The 16,644-nt window shown below is 28.1% G+C and overlaps 2 protein-coding genes and 1 non-coding gene across 3 annotated transcripts; 1 reads left to right on the forward strand and 2 right to left on the reverse strand.

Moving 5' to 3' along the window:
* Positions 5,737-6,636, forward strand: LOC109333879 (thaumatin-like protein 1). Its single transcript, XM_019569462.1, has 2 exons — positions 5,737-5,791; positions 5,936-6,636. Exons 1-2 carry the CDS (start codon positions 5,737-5,739, stop codon positions 6,634-6,636), a joined length of 756 nt encoding a protein of 251 aa, XP_019425007.1.
* LOC109334414 (pentatricopeptide repeat-containing protein At1g20230-like) lies at positions 8,103-10,505 on the reverse strand (the record flags this gene model as incomplete). The annotated part of the gene is made up of 1 exon (XM_019570180.1): positions 8,103-10,505. A coding segment is annotated over one exon (2,070 nt), but the record flags the coding sequence as incomplete, so codon positions are not given.
* TRNAG-GCC lies at positions 10,726-10,796 on the reverse strand. The gene has a single exon. It is a non-coding gene; the product is annotated as a tRNA-Gly (tRNA).

Genomic DNA, 16,644 nt, shown 5'->3' on the forward strand with positions numbered 1-16,644 from the left:
TTCACAATTCATCAAATCAAAGAAAATTAATCCATCCATTAGAGGCTAATAAATTTAAATAGATATAATCTCTTGGTGGCAACTTGATGGATTTTAATACTGATGAAAAGTCATTCATTAATCCATATAAATTCTTTTAAACCATATTTTAAGTTATACAATTCATCTATATCCAAACTTAGCGAATAGATTTTAATTCATTTATGACTTCATTTCATGCATTTGATTGATGGATATTCAATTATTTGTTCTTTTTAATTGAAACTAAAAACACTACTAAATAAATTATTATCTCAATAAAACATTTTTAAAATCGCCTTTTAAAAACACTTTTAAAATCATTTAAAAAAATTTTAAAAGTCACTTTTTTATAAAAAATGAGTTTATGAACTTTTAAGAAATATATTTTTGCAATATTCTATAAGCATGTGACAATTAAGATTATACGTATAAAATTTCCAACAAAGACTTATAGAGTCTAATATCTATGTAATGTCAGTGTAAAGATTTACATAAATTAAATAAGCTCCTCTTTTTTTAATTTTTTTAACATACATATGTTCTAGATTTTTTATCTTACCTTTGGTTCCCATTAATTATTCGTCTTGTGACCTTTAAATTAATTATTACTTTTTATAACTATTATTTCATAATATTATTACTATTTTATGCAAAGGAATAAAAGACATTCAAGGCAATCATACCTAATAATTTTGGTTTCTAAAGTGTATGCCAAATAACAATTCTAACCTAATAATTTTTTATGTGTATGAAAAAGTATACATGCATAGAATTTGTTTGAATAAAAATGCAATAAAATGTTATTGTTTTAAAATGATATGTGGACAATGAACATGTGTGCCTAAAATTAATTTATTATCATAAATAGAGATCGAGATGAAAAAAATTAAAGTTTATTGTGACTAATATAAGATTGACACACACAAATAGTGAAAAAAATAACTTTAAATGAATAAGGACAAATACATAATAAAAATAAAGATGTTGTTCTATTGTCAATGTCAATGTAACTTCTAATCATTTTATTTTACGAGGTGAAGTTTTTTTTCCGCAAATGTTAAAACAAAGAATATGGCAATTCCATATTTCCTGCTTTAGAAAAGTAACCGCATAGACAAAAAATGTGGAAAAATGAAGTTTTTGTTATAGAAAATAAATAGAATAATTATCTTATGATACATTGTTGAGGTAAGTCGGTGGAAGTTCGAAGAAGTTACAATTTTTTAACATGTGAAATAAAGAATGTTGTGTGAGTAAAATAATGTACATGCATAAACTAATATAATAAACAAATTATATGTAAGGAAAAATGAAAAGGTATAAAATCATTCACATGAATTGGTTTGATAGTTAAAAATGATAGATTTCCTTGACAAAAAAAAGGAGAAATAGTTATGAGAATGATGAAGTAAAGATGAAAAAACATAAAATCATACGTGCGAGTTAGTTTGAAAGTTGCAAATGATAGAATTGTTGAACAAAAATTGAAATAAAAAAAGAGAAATCGTATGTAGTACTATAGTTTGAGTAGAGAGAATGTGAATAAATTTAAGAAGAAGATAAAAATGAAAGAAATGACTTCTTCTTTGCGCACTTAACATAATGTAGAATGTCCGGTTTAATAATTCAAATAACCTATTGAATTTGACAATTGACAAAAATAATATATTTTTTTGAACACCTGTCATTAATATATTATCTAGTTTTGTAATACAACATCAATTCAATCTATATATAAGAAGATATTAGATATATATAGGTAGTAGATTAAATCACTTTAATAAAGAGAAAATATAAAATGCACATACATGCCTTTTGTCACGATTCAAGGATAAGATTTTATAGTCATCATTTTTTGTGAACTCAGAAAAAAATATTTTTTTTAAAAGCATTTCTTAAAAAAATTGAAAACATTTTTCCAAAAAAAGTGATTTTTATAAGTGTTTTTTAAAAAGTGATTTTAAAATAGTGATTTTCTTTAAAAGTATTTTTAATTCCAATTAAAAAACTAAATATGTTGAATATCTATCTATCCAATCCATTAAATGGATTCATAGGTCAACTAGATAGAGTGCAGTTCATGCGTTAAGTTTGACTATGGATGAATTGAATAATTTAAAATATAATTTAAATAAATTTATATGGATTGATAAATAACTTTTCCATAGATTAAAATCCAATTATATCCATTTGTCATTCATAATATAATGCACTTGGAATATGAAAATGGTTTTACTAACTATGTTTGAGCAACATAATTTTCAATATTAATTTTTTTTGGTAGCTTAAAAATAACAATGGGTATTAAAACTGGTCTTAAAAACATTTAAATATTTATTTAATTAGTATTAGGAAATTTTGTATATGGAAATATTATAATGAGTTAGAAATACAAGAATAATACATTTATACAAATCAAAATTACTCCTACATAATCAATAATTTTTCCTTTGTATCTTTTTTTTAGAAACTTTTTGTTCATATTCAATTGCCATGCCCAAAATTCAAAACATATTACCCTCTTATTGTGGGGTAAACTGAGGAGAAAAACAGAAAACTAATAGCAATTTTGTTAAAACTAAAAAATACTAAGATTAGAGTGTTGATTATGATGAGAATATTTTCCAAATATTCACATTTACTCCATCTCGTACATATATTTTGATATTTTAACACTTTATATTATAAAGATGGATTTGTTTACATCAAGTTAAGTTACATTAGTTACACTCGATCTCAGTCATTCATTTTTCTTAAATCTAACAGACTAAATGAGTGAAACTTAAAATTTATTTAAGATTTCTTTTTTTTCTCTCATCATTTATTTCAGTCACTCATTTGGTCCATTGAGTTTAAGAAAATGAATTAATGAGATTGAGTATAACTCGTATAACTTAACTTTTAGAGTAAATTATACTGACCCCCTGAGTTTTAGTGAAATTACACAAATTACCCCTCATTTTTTACATCTACACAAACATCCCATAATTTTTATACTTTTATTACACTGACTACATTGCATAAGAAATAAGTGTAATATTTTAAACAAAAAATGTGATAAACGTAATTAAGTTAAACAAATCATGATATATTGTGGAGACAAGTCCAAATAATATATGAGTCAATATTTCTTTATTATTTTTGGTTCGTTACACTATATTATAAGAGCGATTTAAACAATATTTCTTTAGAATTGTTGATGCATTTTGTAACCAAAGATACATTGATTTGTATATTATTTAGACTTGTCTACACAATATATCATGTTTTGTTTAACTTAATTGCATTTATCAAAAAAAAATTAAAAGATTACACTTATTTCTTATGCAGAGGTTATTTCTTATGCAGAGGTGGTCAGTGTAATGAAAGTATAAAAACTATGGGATGTTTATGTAGGTGCAGAAAAGTGTGGGTGGTTTGTATAATTACACTAAAATTCAGGGGTGTCAATGTAATTTACTCTAACTTTTATATAAATGAATCACTCCTCTTATATTATTCCAAATCTTTTAATATTTAAGAAAGTTGATACTCATTTATATTTTATTTTTCAACTATACTTTTTTATTTATTATGTCATTTTCACCACTATTTTTTCGTTTTTTTTTAATTTATTTCCAATATAGATTAAATGAAATTATTTTAATCAAAATGTATCAAAAATTACATCATTTAATAGTTTTTTAAACTATGTGTATAACTTTAGACATTATAGAGCGAATGGAATACATGGGAAGGCAGTGCATAATACTCATGATCTCCCTCTGATCTATTTCATACATTTTAATGTTTAAAGTTATGTCCATATGATAAGAGATTATATATTGATCCAAAATTTAATACAAACTAAAATAACCTTATTTAATCCATAATGAAAACTAAATAAGGATTCTTTTGAAAATAATTAAAAGATTATCCTCATGATGATTTGTTTGGAAATAATTAATTAAAAGAATTTGACCACAACTATGACAATAAATAACGATTCTTTAATTTAATTATTGCCATATTTTTTTGTCTTTCCTATGGTAAACTTTTAAAATTTTAAGACCAACTTACCATTTTTAGTTTATTAAATTTTAAAAATATAGTTTTAAATTCCATGTGTCATGCATTTCTAATTTTCCAAATCTTAGAGCATAAGATTCCTCATTTTTTTTGTGCTTTTATAAAATTAATGAGAAAAATCTGTTTCAAGACACATGATATATATATGAAAAGAGTATCTGTTCAATTAAATTGCTAACTCTTTTCAATAACTTTTTATAAATATATATTGTGAATCCATTCATTAATTATATATTTTCTCATTTGTTTCAAATAAAAAAAATTCAAATCAATAAATATATAATCAAAACTAATTTTCATATATGTTAAATATATCTAGAGGAGGGATCTGTTTACAACCAAGTTAAGTTACACCAGTTACATTCAATCTCAGTCATTCATTTTCTTAAATTTAACGGACCAAATAGGTGAGTGCAATAAGTTATGTAAGATTTTTTTTCTCTCTCATCATTTATTGCATTGACCCATTTAGTCTGTTAGATTTAAGAAAATGAATGAATATGATAGAGCGTAACTAGTGTAACTTAATTTGTGTGTAAACGGATCACTCATCAAATATCTATTATCTTAAGTGAAAAATATGCATACTCTAACAATGTACCATTTTTATATCATCATTTTATTATTCTTATCATTTGTTTTTAATCATCATTAACTTTAACTCAAATATGAGTTAGTCCAAATAATTTATTATTTAAGCAGAACCATTGCAAATAATAAGTAATTTATTATTGTGGAATTAACATAAATATTAGTAATTTAAGATTGTATGTATGTAGGGACCAATTTCAGCAATAAGTAAAGTTTAAGAAGTAATTATGATAAAAAATAATTTACAATATCTATTTACAAAAGACATAAAGTTTAAAGGTATTTTGTGAATTTTTCCCTTCCTTTTTTTGTTGATAAAAAACAAATTAGTTACCGATGAAAATAAATCAATATTGAAAATTAAATTTTGAATTTATATTAAATTATGTTTGGACTACATAGAATCTTCAATTGAGACAATCATAATAAAATAGACTACATATTTTCCTTCCTCTCTTTGTCCTTCATCTTTACTTATTTCTCTATAGTATGGTGTATTTTTTATCTTTTATTTAATTTTTTTCCAAATAATAATAAAAAATTATGTCTTAAAAGTATAAATATTGTCAGAAATTAAATCTATTATCTAAATTAAAAATAAATTATATGTATTTATTATATCCATTTTTTCATAATATTGACCAACATTCAGTGAATCCATTGAGATGGCGACATAGGTAAGATATTTTTCATATATGTATTTATTTAAATTTTCTTAATGAATATAATCCCTCTTTTAAGCAAATTAAGTCATTATTAATTTAACCATGGTCAACAATATATTATAAAAATGATATATATTCATATTAAATCACCATGCTCACAAACAAGTGATACTTTATTTATTTTATTATTAATCATTGATTTATAAATAACATATGTCAATTTCTTATTAGTAAGAAAATATAATATTATTTATAAATTCTTATCTTTCCACATTTAGGTGATTGATTAGTCATGCTTCCTATTCACTTTTATTATATATAAATAGAGAGATAATCCCAACATTGTATACAAAAACAATCAAAGCAATAGCAACATCAAATGAATTCACTAATGGAAGTTGTTGGTTCATTATTTCTTCTCACATTATCCACCCTTTTACTTCCAGGCAAGTTCTAACTTCTAACCATTCTTCACCATGTAAAGATTTATACATAATTATTGTATCATTTATCATTTATTTATATTACTTGTTTTGAAGAGTCAATGATGATAAAATCTCATACGACTTATACAATATTGAATTTCTAAGACATTAATTTAATCCATGCAGGTGCATACTCAGTAAGTGTCACATTCAAAAACAATTGTCCATATACTATATGGCCAGGTACCCTATCTGGGGGTGGTACCCCACAATTAAGTTCAACTGGTTTTGAGTTAGCCTCTAAAGCTTCCAACTCCATTGATGTTCCATCAACATGGTCTGGTAGATTTTGGGGTAGAACAAAATGTTCAAATGACACAAATGGGAAATTCATTTGTGGTAGTGGTGATTGTGCTTCTGGTCAAATATCATGTAATGGTGCAGGTGGTATTCCACCAGTTTCATTAGTTGAATTTACCTTATCAGGTTTTGGTGGTAATGATTTCTATGATGTTAGTCTTGTTGATGGTTTCAATGTACCAGTTTCTATAACACCACAAAAAGGTTCAAAGGGTTGCAACATAACTAGTTGCCCTAATGATGTGAACAAAGTTTGTCCTCAAGATTTAGCCCTAAAAGGTTCTGATGGAAGTGTTATTGGATGCAAGAGTGCATGTTTGGCCTTAAACCAACCACAATATTGTTGCACTGGTGCATTTAATGCACCTGATAAGTGCCCTCCAACCAATTATTCTAAGATATTTAAGGATCAATGCCCTCAAGCTTATAGTTATGCTTTTGATGATAAAACTAGCACTTTTACTTGTTCTTCTGGGGGTAACTATTTAGTCACATTCTGTCCATGAACCAATTTTTGAGGCAAATGTATCTAAATGCTTAATATTGTTAGTAAGCAACAAACTATTTTACAGAATTTCTCATTTGTAATTTTGTTTCATCTGAAGGGAATGTAATAAATTTTCTAGTTGTTTTTTCCAAATTGGTTTTTGATTTTCTATATTTATGCAATTTTACTTGTGTTGGTATAGTATTAATAAGCATCAATTTTGTATGGTCAGGAAGAAGTTTCCATATTTACTAGTTTCTTTGTATGAGAATCTTTAATGGAATATGATAATAAAATAGACTATGCATTTTGTTTTGTCTCTTTTTCAGTTCATTTTATTTTATATCAAACAATTAAAAAATTACCATATTTTCTATTTCTTTGTCTTACTATGATAGAAAACAATTTGCAAAGAAAAGATTGCCACAAACCAAAAGTTATAATAATACATGAAAATGATTGAAATTGTGTACTATAGTTATGATTGAGGATTGAGAAATAGAAAGAAAAAAAGTGCAATAAAATAACATTGTGCCATTTCATTTTTGCAAATCAAATCTTCATTCCTTATAATTCTTGTGAGAAAAAAGTAAATAATTAAATGTATCCATTACAATTGATATGAAATATGTAATTAAGAAGTTGTAAATTATAGGATAGTAATTATGTAACAATAAAAAAGTTTATTCTTAATTTTATCCACTTTTATAAAAATCGATGTTATGAAATGGAAGGAATATTAATTTTCCTTTCTTCAACTTTCATTTCTTTTACTCTTTAAAATGATATAATAGTAAATGAAAATGATTGAAAATGATACACTATAGTCATGACTGAAGATTGAGAAAAACCGAAAGAGGAGGGGCAAAAATGGTAAGAAAATACCTTAATAATATAAAAAAATATATAGTAATTTTTCCTTCTTTTTTTCAAATCAGTCAACATCTTTTTTTTCAACTAATAATTTATCACAATAAAAAATTATAGAAAGTTAAACTCGATCTTAGAAAATTAGATTAAATTTAAAATTCCTTTGGACCATCAAGTTCATAATGCAGAAATATTTAAATTTATCTCAGCTCTAAAAAATGAGGCATTGTGTTCAACACTTCAACCTCAAAAACTTAAATCCATAACTTGTATGATTATCTTTTTTGAATTATGTAACTTTACAAAATCATTAATTTAATCTTATCAATAGAAGTATAAAAGACATCATAGGTTTAAAAAGAATCCTTCATAAATATTTTTCATAAAATGTGACTTATACAAAAATCAATTCAAAAAGACCAAAGAAATTTTTCCTATATGAAGGTCAATAATTCCAACATAGACAAAATACTTAATTATATATCAATCAAGTTCTTCCATTCTACATTTTCATGAACTAATATCATTATGCAATTGCAATAAACCTAAGCATAGACATAATATTACAAAAGAAAAGATACATCAGAGAGTAAAAACCAACTACATTAACCATATTTCTAAGAATACAAAGGCCAGTACTATGAAATTTTATACCATTATGAAAAGGTAATTTCAACTTATAATAATGCATTACAATCTATTCCTACAACTGAAGCATCTAGCAGAATAATCACTCCTGCAAAATTTCTTTATCTGACTCAGAAGAGTAAATATTACTCACAATTTTCTGTTTCTAATGACAGAAACACAATAACTCAGCAATAACAAGTGCAATGGAAGCCAAAAACTGTGGTGGTTGTTCATTTGGACTTTGCTTTTCCATCTTTTGAGATGACAAATTCAGATAGGATTATTCAGACCATAAACCCGATAACCTGATTCAAATCATCACCATAAGTCGTGACACGAACAATTTCCATTTATGAAATGATGAAACCTCAAGGAGTCCCTGACGATGATCGTCACGCCAACAATCTTAGACATGTACTTAATGGCATTGTGACAATCACCACATATTCTCAAATTCTTAAAAACGCGTATAGATGACTTTCCATTCAAGTTAAGTATCCCAAATGCAGCAGCAAGCTTCTCACTATGGTTGCAAAGACTCTCAGCTTTTTCTTCCGGATCAATATCTTGCAGAACATAATCAGTATCAGGCTTATACCCAGCCAATTTCATTTTCACACCCAACTCCTCCAAGAACTTGTAGATTTTATCACTCTCCATATTACTTTTGTCTCCAACAACAAAAGTGTGAACTTTGTTTCCCACTTGAAGCCAACTACATCCTGGAGATTTTGTAATTCCTTTCTTTTTCATCAATATTCTTGTTTCTGAAGCCTCACTCCACAATTTAGCATTAACAAGGATATTGAATAACGAAACATAATTTCCAGGGTTGTGGGGCTCGATCTCAAATAGCCTCTTGGCTGAAATTTTAGCCAACTCCACGTTCTTATAAACTCTACAGGCACCAAGAAGTGCTCCCCAAGCACTAGCAGTTGGTTCCATAGGCATTCTCTGTATGAACTCATATGCCTCATCGAGGCGACCAGCACGGCTGAAGACATCAACCATAGATGAATAGTGACTAGCATCAGCTTCCACCGAGTGATCCCTACCCATTGAATTAAAGATCCGGAGGCCTTCCTCCACTAGTCTTGAGTGGCTACAGCCAGACATAACACCAGTAAAAGTAACAGAATTAGGTTTGACCCCTAACCGTAGCATGTTCTCAAAGAGCAGAAGCGCTTCTTTTCCATTCCCATGCATAGCATTTGCAATGATCATTGTGTTCCAAGCAACAACATCCTTTCTGGGCATCATATCAAAGACACTCCTTGAAAGATTCAAGTCACCACATTTAGCATACATATATACTAAAGCCGTTGCGCTAGTCAAGTCCGAAATTAACCGATGCCTAAAGACATAGCAGTGTACCTCCTTGCCCATTGTTAAGCTTTCTAAAATAGAACAAGCTGGTAAGATACTGCTAATTGTTATCTGATTAGGTTTAAATCCTATATTTTGCATCTTCCTAAGCATCTCCAGTGCCGTCTCTGTTTGCCCATTCTCCATGCATCCACCAATAACAGCATTCCATGTTGCTACATCTGCTTTGACTCCTTCTTTACTCATTTGGGAAAATAGGTCAAGACCCTCATCATATTTTTTGTTTGAGAAGTATGCTGTCAAAACTCCATTCCAAGACACAACATCTCGATGTGGCATCCAATCAAATACTATCCGAGCTTGTTTTGCACTTAGACACCTTGCATACATGCTTACAAGTGCACTGCAAACAAACAAATTTTCTACCATCCCATGTCTCATTGCAAATCCATGAATTGCTCTTCCCGAATTCAAATCTTTCAACTCCGAGCATGCAGGCAAAATGCTAGACACAGTCACCGAATTCGGCTTCACCCCATTGAAACCCATTTCGCGAAAAATAGCCAACCCTCGCCCAGGCAATCCACAATTAACATAGCATGATGACAACGAGGTCCATGAGACAACATCCTTCACAACTAAATCATCAAAAACACACCTTGCAGCCTCAACACATTTACATTTAGCATAGGCATGGATCAACGCATTGCCTAAAAAAACATCAGACATCATCCCGCATCGAATTGCATCATCATGAACCTCCTTGACTCTAGACAAATCACTAGATGTGCCAGAAGCCTTAGCAGCTGCTACGAACACGAACTTATCGAGTTTGATTCGACGTGCCCGCAACGAAGTATAAACATTGATAGCCTCATTTGTAAGTCCATGAGTGGTGAAAGCTGAAATCAATGTGGAACAAGTAATGGGGTGTGGTTGATGAATATTATCAAACAGTTGGTGGGCACGTTTAAAATCTCCCACATTTAATGCTGCCTTAACGAGCTTGTGGCCCAGGTGAGATGAGATGTTGGTTGGAACAGAGGGAGCCACTTTTACGAGTTAGAAAAAGTGATTATATTTAAGTGAGTTACAAAAAGCTAAATACATACAATCACCTTCTGTATTTTTCTAACTTTTGGTACACGGATTATGATGTTTTGATTTTCTTAAGAATCGATTAATAACCATAATAATGAATCAAATGAAGAGTAAATAATCAAAAAAATTACAACTTTGGTAATAAGACTACGTTAGTGAAAAACACATGAAAATTCTAAAATGCACCAGCCGGGAATCGAACCCGGGTCTGTACCGTGGCAGGGTACTATTCTACCACTAGACCACTGGTGCTTATTGATAATATTATTTGCAGAATATAAATACATAGAATTCTATAGTGGATGTTTTGATACAAGAGTTTCTTGAAGATAAAGTCCCATATAAAAGTGACCTTATAGCTTATAAGTTCCACAGATTAAAACTAACCTTCAGTTTAAAATTTGTTATTTTGAGTTGTTTAACCATTTAGAAAATCTGATAATAAAACACTAGAAGATGAAACTAAGAAAAAAATATTGTTTGAAGCAAGGCTTATATGTGTAAAGAGCAACAGTTTCAAGCAAGAGTTAAAACATTTTGGCTTTTATCTAGTGGTTGCTGTTAGATAGGATTCCTATTAGGTATATATAATAAGTATAATATCTATGTAATGTTAAGAGTCAATAATAATTAAACATAAACAATGAATAATAGAGTAACAATGTATAGAACTCCTACGCTATTTGTGCATATATATTTTCTTGTCATATATAACATTTTTCTTATATTTCATATGATAGAGTTAGGGTTTGGTGGGATGTGATGGGTTGGATTTGTATTCTTGTGCAGGTGATGTCTTCTAATTTGGAGTTATAATAATCATTTTAAAATGTTTTTAAGTGTAGGAACTAGAAACAGTGAGAGGCATAGTTTTTTACTTTTTAATTCCTTAAGTTGTTAATTTTGTAGGACTACAATATTTGATTAAGGTCCATTCCTAGGTTTGATTTTCTTTTGTAGCAGAATCAAACGTTGGATTTTCAGACTTATGTTTATTCCATGTTAATGTTTTTATATATTTATTTTGACATTTTACATTCACCTCCCATATAGGTTGTTGAAGATTAACCGTTACAAATGATGAAATTATGGATATGTAATTTGAAACGAGATATCTAATAAATGAAACTATCATTAATTTTGTCATATAGTAATCATGATGTGATTATGTGTTTCATAACTATTTCTGAGCCTGATATTATTACAAGACGTGATCAAGTAGGTTTATATTTTTGGCTTTGACTTATTATATGCTTTAGAGTATATTCCTCTTAGACTGTATCTATGTGCTAGACATTGTTGCCTCTCTTAACTTAATCTCATAATCAGATGTGATAGTTTGAATTAGATAACTGCATTTTGCATGGACAATATAGTTGGCTATTTTAATTACAAGTAATATCTTCTACACAATATTATGATTCTTACAATATTTTTATCTGTTTCATTATTGTCGTGATCCGATTTTTGGTTTAATGGGTGGAACTGTATGTGTTGGCATGATGATGAACCACACCATTTTCTAAGTTGTGTGTGTTTAAGTTCTTCAAAGCAATTAGGAAATATTAATAATTACCCATTTTGGGTTGTTATGTGTAACTTCTTTATCAAAAGTCATATATGCATAGGTGGTAACCTTTTCTTTGTCAATAGTGGTTGTAAATGTTGGAAAGGCAATTAATACACAAAAATTATGAAGCCTTTTTTTGGCATTAGTTAATGCTTTTTTCACATCAAAAGTTGGACACAAATATAAAGTTCAGTGCTTTTTTCCATATCTTAAAGGGAAACATGTACAATAAAAAGATAAAAACACATGAGAGATAATATAAATGTATATAATATTTAGATGAAAAAATGTATATATTAACGGTGTAAGAATTTCTTAACAATGTCACTATATCATTAATCATTCAAGATTTATTGTTTGTATATAAATCTTTATAATGAGAATGTATAAATATTACACTTATGTCATATATCGGGTCAAAATTTTGGTTTAGGGTTATGTGGCATTGCACCAAGTTTAAAGTTTAAACATCTGGTCATTATTGATGAACTAAATTTTTGTTGCCCTTAGAATATGGGCAACTAAGTTACATGTGGCAGTAGCATAGCATCCCATGTGTCCATGGTACAAAGAAATTTGTAGTTTTATGGTTTTGGTGAATTTTCTTCTGTCAATTTTGATGGTGATTCCAAGCAAAATGCCATGAAATGTTGCCATCAATGAAAAGAAGAATGACTAGAACTACATTATGTATGATGCATATATCTTGTTGAAAAGATAGGAAAGGCTCTTCAGTGGTTTCAGATAGACACAATATCACTCTCATTAGTCAAAATTTCATTCATTCAGGTTTGAATGGAATCTAAGTATCTAACTGTATTTGCATGTTACATACAATGAATTTCATGGTGCACTTATGTGAACTAAAATATCTAAAGTATATGAGATTTAATATAGCAATTGGATTTGGACATTTGGATATGTTTCTAGATAATTGTGCACCATTGTTTTCCAAAATTGGACTTTCATTCATGTATAACCTTTAATGATTATTATTTCAGTGCGGCTATACATATACTTTGCAATGATTATTATCTTTTATTGACTATGTCACATTCTTCTGAGATTCTTTTTGTGCAAATCATGATTTTGTATTAGATACTCGAGGCCTGATTATAATTGGTTAATCTTATTTTTGAACATTTTTGTTTAAAGTTTGAATAGTTACCACACCCTTATGTGATTTACATTGAAACAAGAGTGGCCTCTCTTTCTCTCATTAACTAGTAGGATACTCGTGTATTCGCACGAGTGATAATATATTTTGCATGAATTTAATTAAAGAATGATAATATAATTTATTAATTTGTTAACATACCACTAGTTGTTAATGGTAAGTTTGATTTATTGTAGCTCAGTTTGGTGAACGTACATAAGTGGATACCATATTTCAGAGTATGTGCAAAACAATGAAAAAAAATAAAATAAAAATTACAATTTTATAATTTTATTTACATTTATAATTATATTTTTATCCTTAAAAACAAGTGTAAAAATAATGTTTTCCTCTCTATACTCCATATTTCATATATGGATGTGTGAAATCTTTAAGTAGTGGGCAAGCACTCTTTCACTAACAATCACATAATATTGAATTTTCTTAAAACTTTCCCTAATATCAACATGCCATACCAATTATATTATCCTACAAATATAGGTAAATTGGATTTCAGCTCTCCAATATTTTCTTAGTTTTTGGTCCTTACATTGTTGATTGTTTTATTTTTAGTTATTATTAATTTCATCATTAATTAGAATGACATGTGTCACTTGTTGTTGTTGATTAATGTTAGTTGTTAACAATTTCTAGGAACTAAAACTAAACTTTTGGAATATATAAGGATCAAATCCAAAAATAATAAATTATAAGGACTAAAACTATATATTGAATTATCACATAACATATTTAGTGATGGCCTACTTTCTTTAAAAGAACAAGCTTCACGTTTTCCCTCATTCATCTTGATAATGCTCACATGCAAATGGTAGGTCCTAGAATAGTTAAGACATGCGTTGATGTTGAGTTTGCTCAAAAGTACATTGTAATTATTTATATTCAAATTCTCATAACTTAACCAAACTTTACTTGGTTATACACTCAAGTGGCCCCACCCTACCAACGGACGTTGGTTCAAGTGGTACATGCTTGATTCTCTTTAAGCAAGGTCTCGGGTTCGAGTGTTGTGGTGGAAAAAATGTCCGTTGGGAGAGTTGGCCCACGTATCTGTGGATGTTCCCGGCTCGGATAGGATTACCTCCAGTACGAGGAAACATGTGGGAAACCAAAAAAAAGTGGCCCCACCCAATGTTGTAGAATCCATCTTTTCTGAAAATCAAGTACTATGTGCATGAATTGATAGGCTAAGTCTAGTATAAACGTGCACTAGCTAGTATTATATATGCATGCATTATTGTTAATTTTTGAATCATTGGATTGAATTTGAGTCATAGAAAATATGTTATGTGTTCGTAAACTTCAAAACCCAACTCTTTAGAACTGCAAAGACTATAACATATAACGAAACATGCACTATTTTCTTATTGTATGATTGTTGATAGTGAAAAATTGTAAGGGTTGAAATTTATGTTTTAACATGAAATCTGAAATTTGTAGGCTTTCACAAGTTTATGTGATTGTCTTGTTCAAAAAATAATGGAAAATTACAAATGAAGTCCTTATGTTTTGAAAAATAAAGGGATTTTCAAGAAATTAGGTTTGAATGTAAAAGGTTTGAAAGTAAAGGGTTCAAGTTTAAAGAATCTGGAAAGTAAAAGCTCAGAAAATTAAAGTGCTAAAGTTTGATAAGAATGTAAAGGACTAGAATTTCATTGCATTGAATGAAAAAGTGGGAGGGTTGTTTTATATTTTTATTAATCTGTGAGATAAGATATTAGTAATGATCAAGGTTCAACCCTTATTACATAGAAATCAATTATTGTATTTAATTATAGTAAATCACAAAAGAAACCATCTTCCTAATCTATGACCATTTGTACAGTCAATATTCAAACTTGAGGTTGAAGATGATAACGACATAAGTTAGGTTCTGTTCACTTATAATAGGTCGATACGTCAGTAATATTTAATTTTAATGAAAGAATAAATATAATATTCGATAAAAAACTAAATAGAATATATGTCATATTTTTGGTAGAGTGAAAAGATAATTTATTTTTAAATTATTCTATTCAAACTTAAGTTAATTTTTTGTTACAATTTAATTTATAAAAAAAAATTATAAAACTATCCATCCAACAATTTAATTTATCTCCTAAACTATTGCATTCAACACCAAATTTCTTTAGAAAACCACACTACTACCCTATCCATGAAGACATTAATCACACACTTGACCCTCTCATCAAAATTCAATACCTAAAAAGAGGAACCTGTAATTACCTAATCATAAAAAAAATCAAATAGTCAAGTTTGTATCCAATTGTCCTCTTTGCCAAACCTCACATCCAACTCTCTAATCCCACTATTCATTGTTTTTATATTATTCCACCAATATTTATATTTTCTTGGTGACTTCAATTATAATAAATATTATATAGATCCAATCTTCTCTTCTATGTTTCTGGATTGAATTTGAAATCTTGGTAGCATTAATTTGTCAATTAAGTTGACTTAGAGGAAATAAAAATAAAAGTTGCACTGAAAATCAAATTCACGTGTGGCTGTATCTACCTGGCCTATATGCTGTAGCAAATGTAGTTTGAGCATATATGAAGCAACTTTTTATTTGGATTTCAATCTACCCAATTGAATATTTGTCGGTGTCACTTCTAAAACATTATCAATCAAATCCATAGGATGAATTTCTTTCTTGTTTCCTTATACAGACTAACTTTTTTTTTCTTTTGATGCATAACAATATATTGACATGTATCTTCACACGAGAACATATTTTTTATGATTTCCGAAAAAATATATTGAAGTTGAAAATTAATAATTAAATATTTTTTTGTCAATCACAAATTATGATACATTGAGTAACACGCATTTTGGAACATGAGATTTCATCTCTAAGACAATGACCTAACTATATTGAATTATTATGGATCATATTTATAAGGTATTTTTATGAGTTTAATTTTGTTGTTTTTACATTTGCCAATTATAGTTTTTCGGTAGATATAAAAAAAGTTGCACACATATATCTATATAGAAAATGTGATTCAAGTAAAAAAATATTATTATGAGTATAATATCTAGGTATTATCAATCTAAAGATTTTTATATCATTAATATATCATTTACCATCCATTTTCACTTACATTTATTTGTACCCAAAAAAGTAAATTATGATTAATTTTGAATTATAGAAATACAATGACAATATAAAAACTAAAATTCTTATGTTCTGAGTGTACATATCTATTCTAAATTGTTATTGTGATAAATAAAAACAATTAATATGTCTTTTAATTTTATTTGAAAGAACAATATTAAAAACTAATGCATGTGACTTTCTTAAGTAATAATACATTAATTAACTCTTAACCTTAATAATGAATATATGATTG

The sequence above is a fragment of the Lupinus angustifolius genome, chromosome LG19, assembly GCF_001865875.1.
Source record: "Lupinus angustifolius cultivar Tanjil chromosome LG19, LupAngTanjil_v1.0, whole genome shotgun sequence".
Lineage (NCBI taxonomy): Eukaryota > Viridiplantae > Streptophyta > Magnoliopsida > Fabales > Fabaceae > Lupinus > Lupinus angustifolius.